This window comes from Callospermophilus lateralis, chromosome 1 (assembly GCF_048772815.1).
Source record: "Callospermophilus lateralis isolate mCalLat2 chromosome 1, mCalLat2.hap1, whole genome shotgun sequence".
In the NCBI taxonomy this organism is placed as follows: Eukaryota; Metazoa; Chordata; class Mammalia; order Rodentia; family Sciuridae; genus Callospermophilus; species Callospermophilus lateralis.
Genome location: NC_135305.1, coordinates 22802665 through 22816133, shown reverse-complemented (window position 1 = coordinate 22816133; position 13469 = coordinate 22802665). Strand labels below are relative to the sequence as shown.

At 38.4% G+C, this 13469-nt stretch overlaps 1 protein-coding gene across 3 annotated transcripts in view; it reads left to right on the top strand.

Moving 5' to 3' along the window:
- The window catches only part of Mkln1 (muskelin 1), a 336778-nt gene that overhangs the window by 160505 nt on the left and 162804 nt on the right, over nucleotides 1-13469 (top strand). Inside the window, exon 1 of one of the 3 annotated variants that reach the window (XM_076833125.2) lies at nucleotides 1408-1535. The exons of the other annotated variants lie outside the window; for them this stretch is intronic. Coding sequence (XP_076689240.1) covers nucleotides 1438-1535 — 98 coding nt within the window. The 5' untranslated portion in view covers nucleotides 1408-1437. Of the gene's footprint in view, nucleotides 1-1407; nucleotides 1536-13469 lie in introns of those variants that run through there. 3 annotated transcript variants of the gene reach the window in all.

Below are 13469 nucleotides of genomic sequence, written 5' to 3'. Positions count from 1 at the left end.
AGTAATCCCTTAAGGATTAATGAACCAACATGGTGCAACATACAGAACACATGCACTATCAAAAGTTAATATATGTGACTGGGTGCAGTGATGCATGCTTGTAAACCCAGCTACTTGGGAGGCCTAGACAGGAGGATTGCAAATTTGAGGCCTGGCTCAGCAACTTGGAAAAAAAGAAAAGGTTATTATATTATGACCTTTCTTTCTACTTGGCATTTTTGATGTGGCATCCTAACGGAGGCCTCTATTAAAATTTTCTCCCTATGGAAAAGGAAGTTAAGACAGGACTGGAGGAGTTTGGACAGGTTAATGATAATAACAGAAAAAATACAATTTTTGACTCACCTGGATATTCACGGAAATACTCTTTGAGTTTCTGCATCCGTCAGGTGAAGATGATGATATATACTATCCAGGTTTTCAGGAGTCCAACCTCTTAGACAATTAGTAACACAGACTTTGATATCTGTAGTAGCTAAGCCAAAGAATAAATATGCCTAATCCTGATAAACAGGTACTTGATAGGAGCATTATGTAAAGTTGCCAAATATTTAGACCAAGTGTTCCTTTTGTGGTAAGAAGTTGGGATGGTGTCCTTATGGTTTTCACAGAACAAGGGCTGTGATTCCCTTTAAGAGGACAAGGTCTCTTTCTTGAACTTTTTGGTCTCTAAACTTTTGGGCTTAACATTCTTTCTGAATTAAAATAGACAGATTTACCAACTGGGAAAATGATGACCCAGCATCCCAACTCCAGATTTTCCTGGTCTGTGGGTTAACGATATTTATTCCTCAGCAAACCAATGCACAAGATCAGTAGGAGAGGGCTCACAAGAAATGTTTATAGTGAAGGGCATCACAGAGTGAAAACGGATTACGAGGGTAGATTAGCATTTCCTTTACCTGTCTCCATCTGACCTGGGTACACGGTGACAAAGACTCACCCCCTGCCTCCACGCCCCGCAGGACAACTCCAGAAGGAAAAAGACATAAGACATAAGTGATTGCATTCCAATTCTCTTCAGTGCTGTTTCCTTAAGGGATTTACAAACTGGCTAGAGAGGTGGTTTTCAAAGTCGCGAGGACGTCCCTTTTCCAAACCGGTTTTCTCCTTTTACCTTACTGGTTTATGACTATCATTTCTTTCTTTTCATAATATTCTTGGCTTTATCTTTACCTCTGCTTGTAAGAAAAGTCCTTTGCGTCACTCCTGTAACCGAAAATCCCCGCAAGGGCTCACACCCCAGGACCAGCTTCGATCAGCCATCAAGGCGCGGGGAGTGTGGGAAACCCTAGGATGAGACCGCTGACCTGTGCGCCCCGGCCTCGGTGTCGGAGGAGGCAATGCAGGCCGCGGCCCCTTTAAGAGCAGGCCCCGCCCCCGCCCCGCCTCCCGGCGCGGTCGGCGGTCGGTGGCGGCCGCTACGGTGCTGACAAGATGGCGGCTGGTGGGGCTGTTGCTGCGGCGCCCGAGTGCCGGCTTCTGCCCTACGCGCTACACAAGTGGAGCTCCTTCTCCTCCACCTACCTTCCCGAGTAAGTGCCAGGCCCTGGGCTGGTGCTGTCCCGCTCGCGGGCGAATCTATGGCTGAGCCAGGGGTGCAATGAAGGGTAATTAAGGCGAGAGGCCCAGGCGGGGCCTGTGAGGGGGACGCGCGGCCTTCGGAATCTCAGTCCAGCGCCCAGAGCGCTGCCCGCCGCGGCCCGGGAAGAGGCCAGGGTCCGGGAAACGAGCTCGGGGTGGCGGCCAGGCGTGTGGCGGTCCGGGTGGGGCGCAGGGGACGCGGGAGCCTGGCGCTGCGCCGAGTTTGGGAGGTCGAGGCTGCCGAGGTCTTGGGGCCGCGGCCCGGGGCCAGGGCTGGACTCCGGGGCTCTCGGGGGCCGGCCCGCGAGTGGACTGCTCCGGACGCGCGGAGTCGTCCCGGGCCGGCGGCCGGGGACCGTTCGGTCGTTTGTTGCCGGGACGTAGAGTAGACCTGAGGAGGTCACTAAAAGTGATTAGCTCAGGAGAAGTGGGCGAAGTCACGGGAGGCGGAGAAGTTGTGGACTCGGAATCCCCGCAAGGCGCGGGGAGAAGTTGTAGGACTGGCCAGAGGGTCTCTCTCTCTCTGTCTCTCTTTAGACTGGAAGTTCTGAAAAAGAGAGGGAGTGGGGAGGAGGGATCTTGCAGAAGAATTCCAGCACGTTAAGGCTCATTAGCAGATGAATGTGTAGAGACCCAGCACTTTCACCGCCCAGGAATTAAAATGTAAACACCGAAGTCTGGCTTACTGACCTCCGTGAATTTGACTTTTAATACCCACTTGGTCTGGAGCCCTGATTTAGGTGTTAAAAAAGATATCCCTTGTATCACTAGCCTAAATTTTTCTGTAGCAGATGCCTTTTTTTCCGTAACCAGTTCTGTCTTTAGCTTATCTTTGGGAGGAGCGGATCTAACTCTAATTCTACATGCAGATGGAGAATCGGCCTAGTAAGGCTTAAGATCTCTGCACATGTTGAAGAAAAGTGCTGGTGATATCCCGTGGACCATCACCTCACATGCCCAGAGATGGTTTTTTGAACAAAACAAGTAATTAATAATACGTTACTAAACAAATTAAAGGACGGGATCTGTGAAACATACTCACAAAGTTTTCTACTTATATATTTCAAGAATTCTTCACATATCCCTTAATTTGATTTCTCTAGTCAAGTGGGTCAAGAATTTCAAAAGGAAGGTGTACCTAGAAGAATGTAATTCTCTTCACTGCCAGCCCATCCTCCTGTCAACAGTTGGCAGTTAGGCATTCAGAAGGATCTGCCTCAGTGGAAGATGCCAAGTGACCTGTGGTCTTATCTGGCCTGTGTTACCTATTGGTGGCTGCTGCATGGCAGTGTCCCTGATTGATGCTGGAACCCAGCTTTCAGTTTGAGGGTGAGCCAGGTAAACACTCTGACCCTCAGCTGAAGTTGAAATGTGTCCATAGGTACTTGACCTCTGATTTTCTGGGCCAACTTGTTTTTGCATCAGCATTTTCTATATTCAAGTTAGGATCACAGACATTTGGGGATTGGGTGGCATTGTTTGATCTAACACCGGTAAAGATGTTTTTCTGGCTTCGAGGTAGGATAATTTTAGGATCTCATTCCTTTGAATATCTGGTCTCAGATAACTTCTTTTCTAAACAGATAACTTTTTTCTAACAATGTCTATATAACAGATAACTCAATTTATCAAGTTATCTGTTATGTAGACATTTTTAAAGTACATTTTAAACAGCAAATGATTTGGTGAATGGCAACTTTAATCTGACTTCTGTCTTGTTATTCTGGCTTTTGATTTGAAGTGTTCAGAAACTAGTTTTAGAGAAGGCAACTGTTTGAAATTGGAGAAACCTATCAGTATAATTTTCTCAAGTATATTGATAGAAATAGTATTTAATACACACACATATATGTATATAAAAAACTTGAAAATATTCTCATATACTGTGCTTTATTTAATCCTGATGATATTCTGTTGGTAGATATGGTGTAGTTTTTATTTTAAAGCAGTAAATTATTTTAACTGAAAAAAAATAAACTGTTACAATTGAAGAGTAATCTGAACTTTTTTTTTCTTTGAAGGGGTATTAGTTGAGTTTTATGGATCTTGAATTTGAGCTTTTTGTGTCTGCTCTGTTGGTGTGTGCCATGCCTAAATTGTAACGCTCTTGGTTCTGAACTTCTGTTAGAAACTAAGAATGGTGTACTTTATATGATAGGAAGTGGATGAAAGGATTTGACTTTCCATTGCCCTAAAATTCCCTCTAAGGACAATTGCTATATCTTTACTGGCAGTGGAAATCATCTTAAGGACCTTCCTAAATAGGTCTCATTTTCGGTGTAGCCATTTGTTGAAATTGTTCAACAAAGTAGCAAACTTTTTTTTTCCCCCTGTGAATTTGGGTTTTTGGGATGTGTGTGTGACAATAATATGACAATGACAAAATGGTAAATAAACGCTTATAATATACCTTTCATGAACTCTGAACATACTAGGTATTTTAACTCATTTGATCCTTGAGAGGTTAAAACTTGCCTGAGTTCGTATATCTCAGTGAAACAAGGATATCAATCAGGCAGTGTGGCTCCACAGTTGATGGTCTTAACCATGGTGCTTTACTGCTTCTGCACAAAGGTAGTGAAATCAGATATTTGAAAGAATTCTTATATTGAAGTCACTTGCATTTAATGGTAAAGACATGAGAAATTGTGAAAAACAATTCCTATCTCTATTTCTTTATTAGGACTTAGAATTTCCTTCCTTCTCTCAAAGGCAGAAAGAACAAACATTTCCTATTTTAACTCTTTAGACTTACTTGGACCTTAAAAACGTTAAAGCTTGGGGTTGGGGATGTGGCTCAAGTGGTAACGCACTCGCCTGGCATACGTGCGGCCCGGGTTCCATCCTCAGCACCACATACAAACAAAGATGTTGTGTCCGCCAAATACTAAAAAATAAATATTAAAATTCTCTCTCTCTCTCACTCTCTAAAAAAAAAAAGTTAAAGCTTGTTTAGTTACAGATAGCACATTTGTATTTTGAAAGTAATGAAATAGCGTTTTTTTAGTATGCTTGAGTTTCCCTATATTTTACTGTTTTTTTCCTGAAATTTATACCTAATTTGGGAATTAAGAAATATACATTTATTTAAATGATAATTCATAGAATTAAATATCACATGATTTCCCATTGTGTATTTGTGAATGGCTGGTTTCTGAGATTGTTGCTTGTTAAGAGGTTTTGTGGTCAGATAAGATTTTGAGAAGTCTAGCACCCCGCTTTGATAAGTAATATCTTTTAACATCAGTGCACTTTGGGAAGATCTTTCTCTTAAGAAATTCTTGTGAGCTAAGTATGGTAGTGCACACCTGTAATCCCAGCTGCTCAAGAGGCTGAGGCAGGAGGATCACAAGTTCGAAGGCCAGCCTGGGCAACTTAGTGAGACCCTGTCTCAAAGAAGGCTGGGGATATAACTCAGTCTTAGAGCGTCCCTGGGTTCAATCTCCAGAAACTCCCCCAAAAAGTTTTGTGTGAGGCTGGGGATGCAGCTCAGGGTAGAGCAATTGCCAATATGTCCCAAGATGTTCAGAGCCCTGAGTTTAATCTTGTGGGGGTGGGGGGGAGAGCTGGAGGAGGGAAATTTTTTTTGTTGAAATTAGCTGTTAGGCTTGTTGCTGCTTCTTGGAATGTATGTGACTTGACTGTGCAATTGTAAGACTTTGTCTTTGGGTTTTAGCTTACGCTTTATGACGATGTACCTATATATTTCTTTGTATTTGCTCTTTTTGGGGTTTCTGGCACCTTTTGGAGTCAGCGATACGACTCTCATCACTTTTGAAAAAAGTCTTGATATTTCATAAAATATTGTTTCTCTTCTATTTTTTCCTCCTTTACTCTATGATTCCTAATTAAATCAGTATTATACTTTCTGTCCTGTCCTATATGTCTCTTATGTTTTTTTTCTGTAATTTTTTTCTCTTCTTGTTCCATCTGGATAAGTTTTGCTTGCCTGTGTTTTATTTATTTTTATTTTTGTGGTGCTGAGAATTGAGCCCATGGCCTTGTGCATGCAAGCATTTTTCCAACTTATCTATATCCCCAGCCCCCTGTGTTTTTAAAAATTTATTTATTCTAATTTGTTATACAAGACAGCAGAATGCATTTTGATTCATAGTACACAAATGGAGCACAGTTTTTCACTTCTCTGGTTGTACACAAAGTAGAGTCACACCATGCATGTCTTCATACCTAGGATACCTAGGATAATGATGTTCATCTCATCCCACCATCTTTCCTGCCCCTATTCCCCCTCCTTTCCCCTCCCTCCTCTTTGCCCTATCCAGAATTCCTCCATTATTTGCCTGTGTTTTAGTTCACTAATTCTCTATTTCAACTCTGTCCAACCTGCTTTCAATTCTTGTTTCTTAATTCCTTATACTACTATTTAGTTCTTTAATTTTTATTTGATTGTATGTAAATAGCACATGTACTAAGAGCCTTCTGTAGATACTCCAGTCTCATTTTCTATAGCACTGCTCAATGTAGTATTCTGAAATAATAAAGATATATTTAACCCCCCCCATCTCTACATGACCATCTTTCATCAACATATTAATCAAATCACTTTAAAGTCTGTCCAAAGACTCCAGTGTCTGGACCACCTGCAGGCCTATTTCCTTCATCTTTTTTTCTTTTGTTTTTGTGTCTGTTATGCCAAGCAATAGTTTACTGTTATTATTATTTGACAACTTTTGAGGTAGTAGCATTATATCAATAATTTTAGATACAATTATAAATTACAATGATAGATTATGTATCTTTAATGATATTCTGCAGAGAGGATTGCCCATTTTCAGGCAGGCAGAGAGAATAGATCACTTCGGTAGTCAAGGACTGAGCTGACTTCAGATGGGGCTTTCGGCCTTATTAAACTTGTCTCTAAAAAATGTAAAACACGCACACACACACACACACACACAAAAACTTGTCTCTAGTTTGCTTTGAATGGTAGCCATTCAGTGATACCATTTGAAAGACTGGGTGTTTCTAGGGTTTCTCTAGCTTTTTTCTTTTCAGCAGCATGAGAGTTTAAAAAGCTTCTTTCCTTTTAATTGCTTTCTGCTGGCTTTTTTAGCCTCTTTATCTGTGTGGTTTGAACATTGACAAATGCCTCAAGGAAGATTTGTACACAGTGGCAGATTTGTTCCTCTCTGCATTCCTTCATTGTGGGACCTTGACCCCTCAAGATGTCATGGGTATCATGGCAACACTTAACTACCAACTTTTGTACCCGTACCTGTGTGAAATTGCCAAAAGCTTGCTGACTTCTTTACCCCCTGGTGGCTGTTCTTTCCTAGCTTCTCAGCCTATTGTCCTGTGCCAATAAATAGGTGGAAAGACCTGACAGGGAAAACTGCACAAAATGGGAAGCTCCCTCTATTCAATGAGTTCCTTCGGCACCTTAAGTCTTAGCTGCCTCAGAAAGTTTCTGATACCTTACAAACAACTATTCTGTTTCTAGGAGGAAATGTTGGTCAGCTCTAGGCTATTCTGTGGTACTCAAAAAGTAGAATTCTTTCCATATTTAGTGTGTCTTGTGAATCTATAGGTTGCTCATGGTTATGTTATTATAATAATGTCAGACTTGAGCATTGAATTTATTTGGGTTCTTATTCAGTTTTCTTCATCTTGCATTTGGACATCTGAACTGACTATTCCTGATACTTGATGGGAAAAATTAAGGGACATAAATAACACGTTGTTAGCAGTTTTTTAAGCAATAAGCAGTTGCTTATTGTCTAAGAGTTAAAATGAGATTTTATTTTTGGTTTGGCTGGTGACCTGCAAATCTCTTTTGACACTTATGAGGTCTAAAAATTGAGAGTTAATCTTTGCTTTAAGTTAATAGTATGTTCCCTTCCTTGTAATATGAGTTTTACATTAACCTATGTCTTTATTAGAACTTTTTAAAATTTATTTTTTACATACATGACAATAGCGGAATGCATTACACCAGTTTATTAGAACTTTTGTGGTGGGAGTACTATATTTATGTGAACACATATGTTTAGAAGGAAGATAATTGAGTGTTTTTTTTTGGAGGGGGCTTGTAAATGTTAGTATTTAAATAAAGTATCCTTTTATTCCTTTAGTATATCTGATGATTGTCAATGTCATGACTGGTATTTAGCATAGTCTGTATCACCTGTGTATTTGTTGTTAAGGAAGTTGTCTTCTATAAAGAAAAATGCTAATTTACTTTCAGCAGCCTTGGATATGTCTCCTTTGTCCTTCCTTTCATTATCCTTGTTCTTTCTCTTCCCTCTTTGATTGAAGTAGTTCCATTAGAAGAGCTATAGAACCTAATTCCGGAGTGGCATTTTTTAAGGAAATTCTGTCTGACCTTTCTTCCCCAGTGAGTCTGATATCTATTTCTAGAGATTAAATGCTTTCTTAGTAATGTGTACCTGATATTTTATTTCTTGCAATTTGCAATTATGCATATTGTATGTTACTTGACTAATAGCTATCCCCCAACTAGACCACAAATTCCATGGTGAGTTTGGAATCCACTCCCCATCATTGTAGTTCAAGCATTAAATTTTTTAGATAAATAAATGAGTGAATTAACTAGCCATCTTTGTTTATTTTTCTTTTTAAAATATCATTTTGATTTTGGGACAGAGACATGTATTAGCCAAGTTCAAAACAGAAAATAATTTGTAATTTTTCAATGTATTCTATACATTTTTCATGTTTTTGTTCTTTATGTTCCTTTATCTTTGTTATCCATATATATAAACAGATGGATTGACTTTATACCTTCATTTTTATTTGTTTTGATGGTGCTGGAGATTGAACCCAGGGCCTTGTGCCTGCTAGGCAAGTATTCTACAAACTGAGCTATGTGCTCATACCTCAGACCTTCATTTTCAATGATATTTATCCATACTTATCAATGTATATACTTAATAGAACATACATATATGTACACATAATTTGCTAAGCAGTTTATGCTCTGGAAGTTAGTTGATAGTTGATGTTTTGTTTTTTTTTTTTCCCCCTGAAATTTATATTGTTTGTTTGCATGTGAAATACTGAATAGGTGATAATTTTGGAAGGTATCACACTTGTTTATGAGCTGTGGTACAAACTGAGGCATAGATTTGTTTTTTTTTACATCTTTGGCTCTGTTTATTTAGATTTTAAGATTGCCCAGACTGGCCTTGAACTTGCAATTCTTTTTTGCCTCAGCTTCCCAAGTAGCTGGGATTACAATCATGTACCACCATACCTTGCAGAGCCATAGCTTTTTAAAGAGCTAAAAATAACTTCTAGTTTCTTCTAGAGCTTCGAATTTCAGATGATTGAATATTCATATATCCTAGGTCTTTGTTTCTTTAGAAATCTCCATTTTTAACAACCTGCAGTGTCTGGCAGATTTTGTTTTTTAATTTGTTTTTATTGATACATTGTGGTATTTGAATTGCAATTATGGCTTTTCAATTTTCTGGCTATCTTTACTTTAAGGAAAGTATTGGGTGCCAGCTGACTCCAGGAAATAGCCATGCCTATTTGAAGGTAGGAGAGAGAGAATCTAGCGATTAACTACTTGTACATAAATGATTCAGTGTAAGGAAGCAAAGGTGAAGTTTAGAATGATAAAAGTAGTAAAAACTACAGAATGTAGAAGCAAAGTTCAGAGGCTAGTGCTTCTACTGTTGAGTAGAGCTTGAGGGGAGACCTCTTGAAAGAGATAAATGAGCTTTGCCTTCTTTTATATATAGATGTAATTTCTTTTTTTCTTCCTTCCTTGTTTCATTCATTCTTTTTTTTTTTTGGTGTGTGTGTGTGTGTGTGTGTGCGTGTGTGCGTGCGCTTGCGTGGGCCAGGGATTGAACCCAGGGGCACTTAATATATAGCATTATATATAACCCAGGGGCACTTAATATATAGTATTATATATAATTAATATATAGTATTATATATAATATATAGTATTATATATAATTAATATATAGTGTTATATATAACCCAGGGGTACTTAATATATAGGGCACTTAATATAGTATATCCCCAGCCCTTTTTTATATTTTATTAGAGACAGGGTCTGACTGAATTGCTTAGGACCTCTCTAAGTTGCTGAGGCTGAGTTTGAACTTGCAGTCCTCCTGCTTCAGCCTCCCAAGTTGCTGGGATTACAGGGGTGTACCATCACACCCAGCTCATTCATTCATTTTTTATTTTTTTGTGATATTGGTGACTGAATCCAGGGCCTTGTGCATGCTAAGCAGGTGCTGTATTGCCGTGCTATACCTACAGTCCAGTTCTTATTTTCTAAATGCCTTTACTTTTGATATTGCTCAAAGTTTTAAATATTATTTCATTTTAGCAAATAACCAATTTTATATACAAACAAGAAAAAATAGAGATTGTGTGCATTGGAATGATTTGTTTGCTTGGTTATAAACACAAATTACAAAGGATCTTATACCTTGTTTGTGAGTTTGAATTTTTTTTTTGGAAAGTGGGGAACTATCAAGCTATCACTTTTAAGTAGAAAAGTGATGTGAATAAAATACCTCTATGGCTTAGAATTTTACATTTTTAATATTCTTAAGACCTAATAATTTCAGTTTTTAGTAACTTTTGAGCATCTTCAAATTGGGGCTTGCTTATCCTTCGGAGTACATTAAAGCATTCAGTTTCCTGAGTTTTATTATTCTTGTGTATTGTGTATTAAAGTTGATCTGAGAATTTGTCTTTGCCTATATTCTTCCTACTCCAAAGTGCGATCCATTCACCAGTAGTATTGTGGTCCACTCACCAGTAGTATCATTATTACTTAGTGCTTAGAAATGTAGAATAGGGCCAGGCCTGGTGATTTGGTAGTTTACGTAATCCTAGCAATTCAGGAGGCTAACAGAAGGATTGCAAATTCAAGGCCAGCCTCAGCATTTTAGACCCTCAGCAATTTAGACAGCCTGTCTCAAAAAATAGAAAAAAACTGGGAATGTTGCTCAGTGGTAAAGCACGCCTGGATTCAATCCCAAGTACAAAAAAAAAAAAAAAAAAAGTGTGTGGTTCTAGGTTCCTTTTTTTTTTTGGTGGTGATGGGGATTGAACCCAGGGTCTTGTGCGTGCATCAGTTCCTTATTAAAAAGAAATTAAAAGAGGAATTAATCAACTTGTCATTTGGTAGATAAGTAATTTTTTAATGATAGCTTATTACGCAACATCTGACATGTAATGCAGAAGGTAGTAAAATTAACAATATGAACAGAAACTTTCTATGCATTGATTTATTTTAGCAAAGTTTCATGTTTTATCTATAAAAATGAAAATAATAGTGATTTAATGCTGAATCCCATTTTATTCCAACAGTGATATTTATTCATATGTATATTTGTATATATGAGTGTTTGTATGTATATATATATTTGAAATATTTGTTTTAAATAAAAAAAGACCTACTCGTGTCTTGGAGAATCATTTCTAGTACTATTTTGCTATATATTTAATCATTATCTGTCAAAATTTATAATATATCATTTTGATTAACTGTATGCTATGATATTGATAGTAGTGTCTAAATAAAGTTTTTTTTGATCGTTTAGAATCTCATACTCAAAACCAAAAAAGTTAACTCTTTGTTTTTGGTACCAAGGATTGAACCTCAGGGGTGCTTAATCACTGAGCCACATCCCAGCCCATATATATATATATATATATATATATATATATATATATGTATATGTATATGTATATGTATATGTATACACACACACATACATATATATATATATACATATATATGTATATGTATATGTATACACACACACACACACACACACACACACACACACACACATATATATATATATATTATTTATTTTTTAGTTGTAGTTGGGCACTACTATATTTTTATGTGGTGCTGAGGCCGAACCCAGGGCCTTGCACTTGCTAGGCAAACGCTCTGAACTCCTGATTCTCCTGCCTCAACCCCAATCCTCCCTTTTTTATATTTTATTAGAGACAGGGTCTCTCTGAGTTTCGTAATGCCTCACTCTTGCTAAGGCTGGCTTTGAACTCCTGATTCTCCTGCCTCAGCCTCCTGAGCCGCGGGGGTTACAGTTCTGTGCCACTGGTCTGACTCCCCTTTATTTTTAAATTTTGAGACAGGATCTCGCAGAGTTCATTAGACTGGCCTGGAGCTTGCAATCTTCCTGCCTCAACCTCCTGATTTTCGTGGGATTACAGGTGTGGCTACCACATGTGTAGCAGGGTAATGTTTTTTGACCTGGATGTAGGACTTGAGTGAGACATAGCTGAATTTTAGCTTTCAGTCTTCAGAGTGATTATCTGAAGATAATCAAATACAGTAGCTCTGCATCATCTGACTAATAGTAGATCTAAAAGAGATCAGAAAAAGAAAAAAGGGAGGAAGAAAATGGAGAAAAATTTCTCTGAGGTCAAGAACACTTCAGTTAATTTGTTTGAAAAGGCCTGCTGAATGTCAAGAAACTGAATGCAAAAATATCCACAGTTTGTAAAGTGTGCTGTGATGTAGAAACCTGATGCTAGAGAAGTTCCTCAAGCATAGGAGCTGGGCATAGGGTAGAAAAACTTGTATAGTAGGAGCCAAGAAAAAAAAAAAAAAGCCACATTGCTACAGGAGTCTGCAGGACAAGCATACTTGAATTAAGAAGCAAAACAACAACAAAACAATGTCTTTCAGTTCCTGGTATGACTCTACTGACCCCTCTATTGACAAGGCATAATGTTGTGCTACCTGGCAAAGGAAAAATACTTAAGGGCTCAAATACATTTTCAAAAAGGGTGGATTTAGTTGTGAGAGTCAATAAATCCATAACTGACACACCTGTACATTAGCTTTTGATGTGATTTTAAAAGCTATTTTCTCAGCATTTAATTTATACTTAAACTGGTTAAATTTACTTAAGTGTCTGAAGTTTTCTTCTTCTGAACCATTTGATGCCCATTATTGTTTTAATTCGATTAATATTATTATTTTAATTTCCCATTCATTATTATAAAATATTAGGGATAGTGCAATAAAATATTTTACAAATTGTGCTGGATGCAGTGACACACGCCCCTAGTCCCAGCAACTCAGGAGGCTGAGACAGGAGAATTGCAAGTTCAAGGCCAGCCTCAGCAACTTAGGGAGATCCTGTCTCGAAATAAAAAATAAAAAGGACTGGGAATATGGCTCAGTGGTAAAGCACCCTTGGATCCAGTCCCCATTGCGTGCGCGCTCGTGCCTGCACCCAGACACACAGACACAGATTTTTTTTTTTTTTTAAGAAATTGCAATAAAGGACAGTGAAGTAAAGATAAAGATGGAAACTGATATGTAGGCCGCCACGTGGGACCATCATAGTATAGTAGCATAAACTATTGGTTTATCAAACAACCTAAATTTAACAAAGGCTCACTTAAGATACTTAAATGTGAGTTTTCTGAAAGTTGATTATCACCTATAATATACTTGATTGAAAAGTTATTACTAAACTCATACCTATAATATACTTGATTGAAAAGTTATTACTAAACTCATATATTGCCAAGAGCCATCCATGAACTGTGTGTGAACTATAAAGCAATGTGGAAGCCATTAGGCAGGAAAGCCTGGGATTGGCAACTCCCAGTGGCTACCCTGCTGGTTTCAGAATGCTTGGTTCATGTGGCTTCCTACCTAGCTTGATCAAAAGTTCAGCATAGGGCTGGGGTTGTGGCTCAGTGGTAGAGCTTTTGTGTAGCACATGTGAGGTACTGGGTTTGATCCTCAGTACCACGTAATAAATTTAAAAAAATTAAGTTAAAAAAAGTTCAGCTCAGCATTGGAGATGGGGTGACCCATTGGAGACACACATCCTCTAGGAGCTGGATGTGGCTTGCCAAAATGCCAATCAACTTGTTTG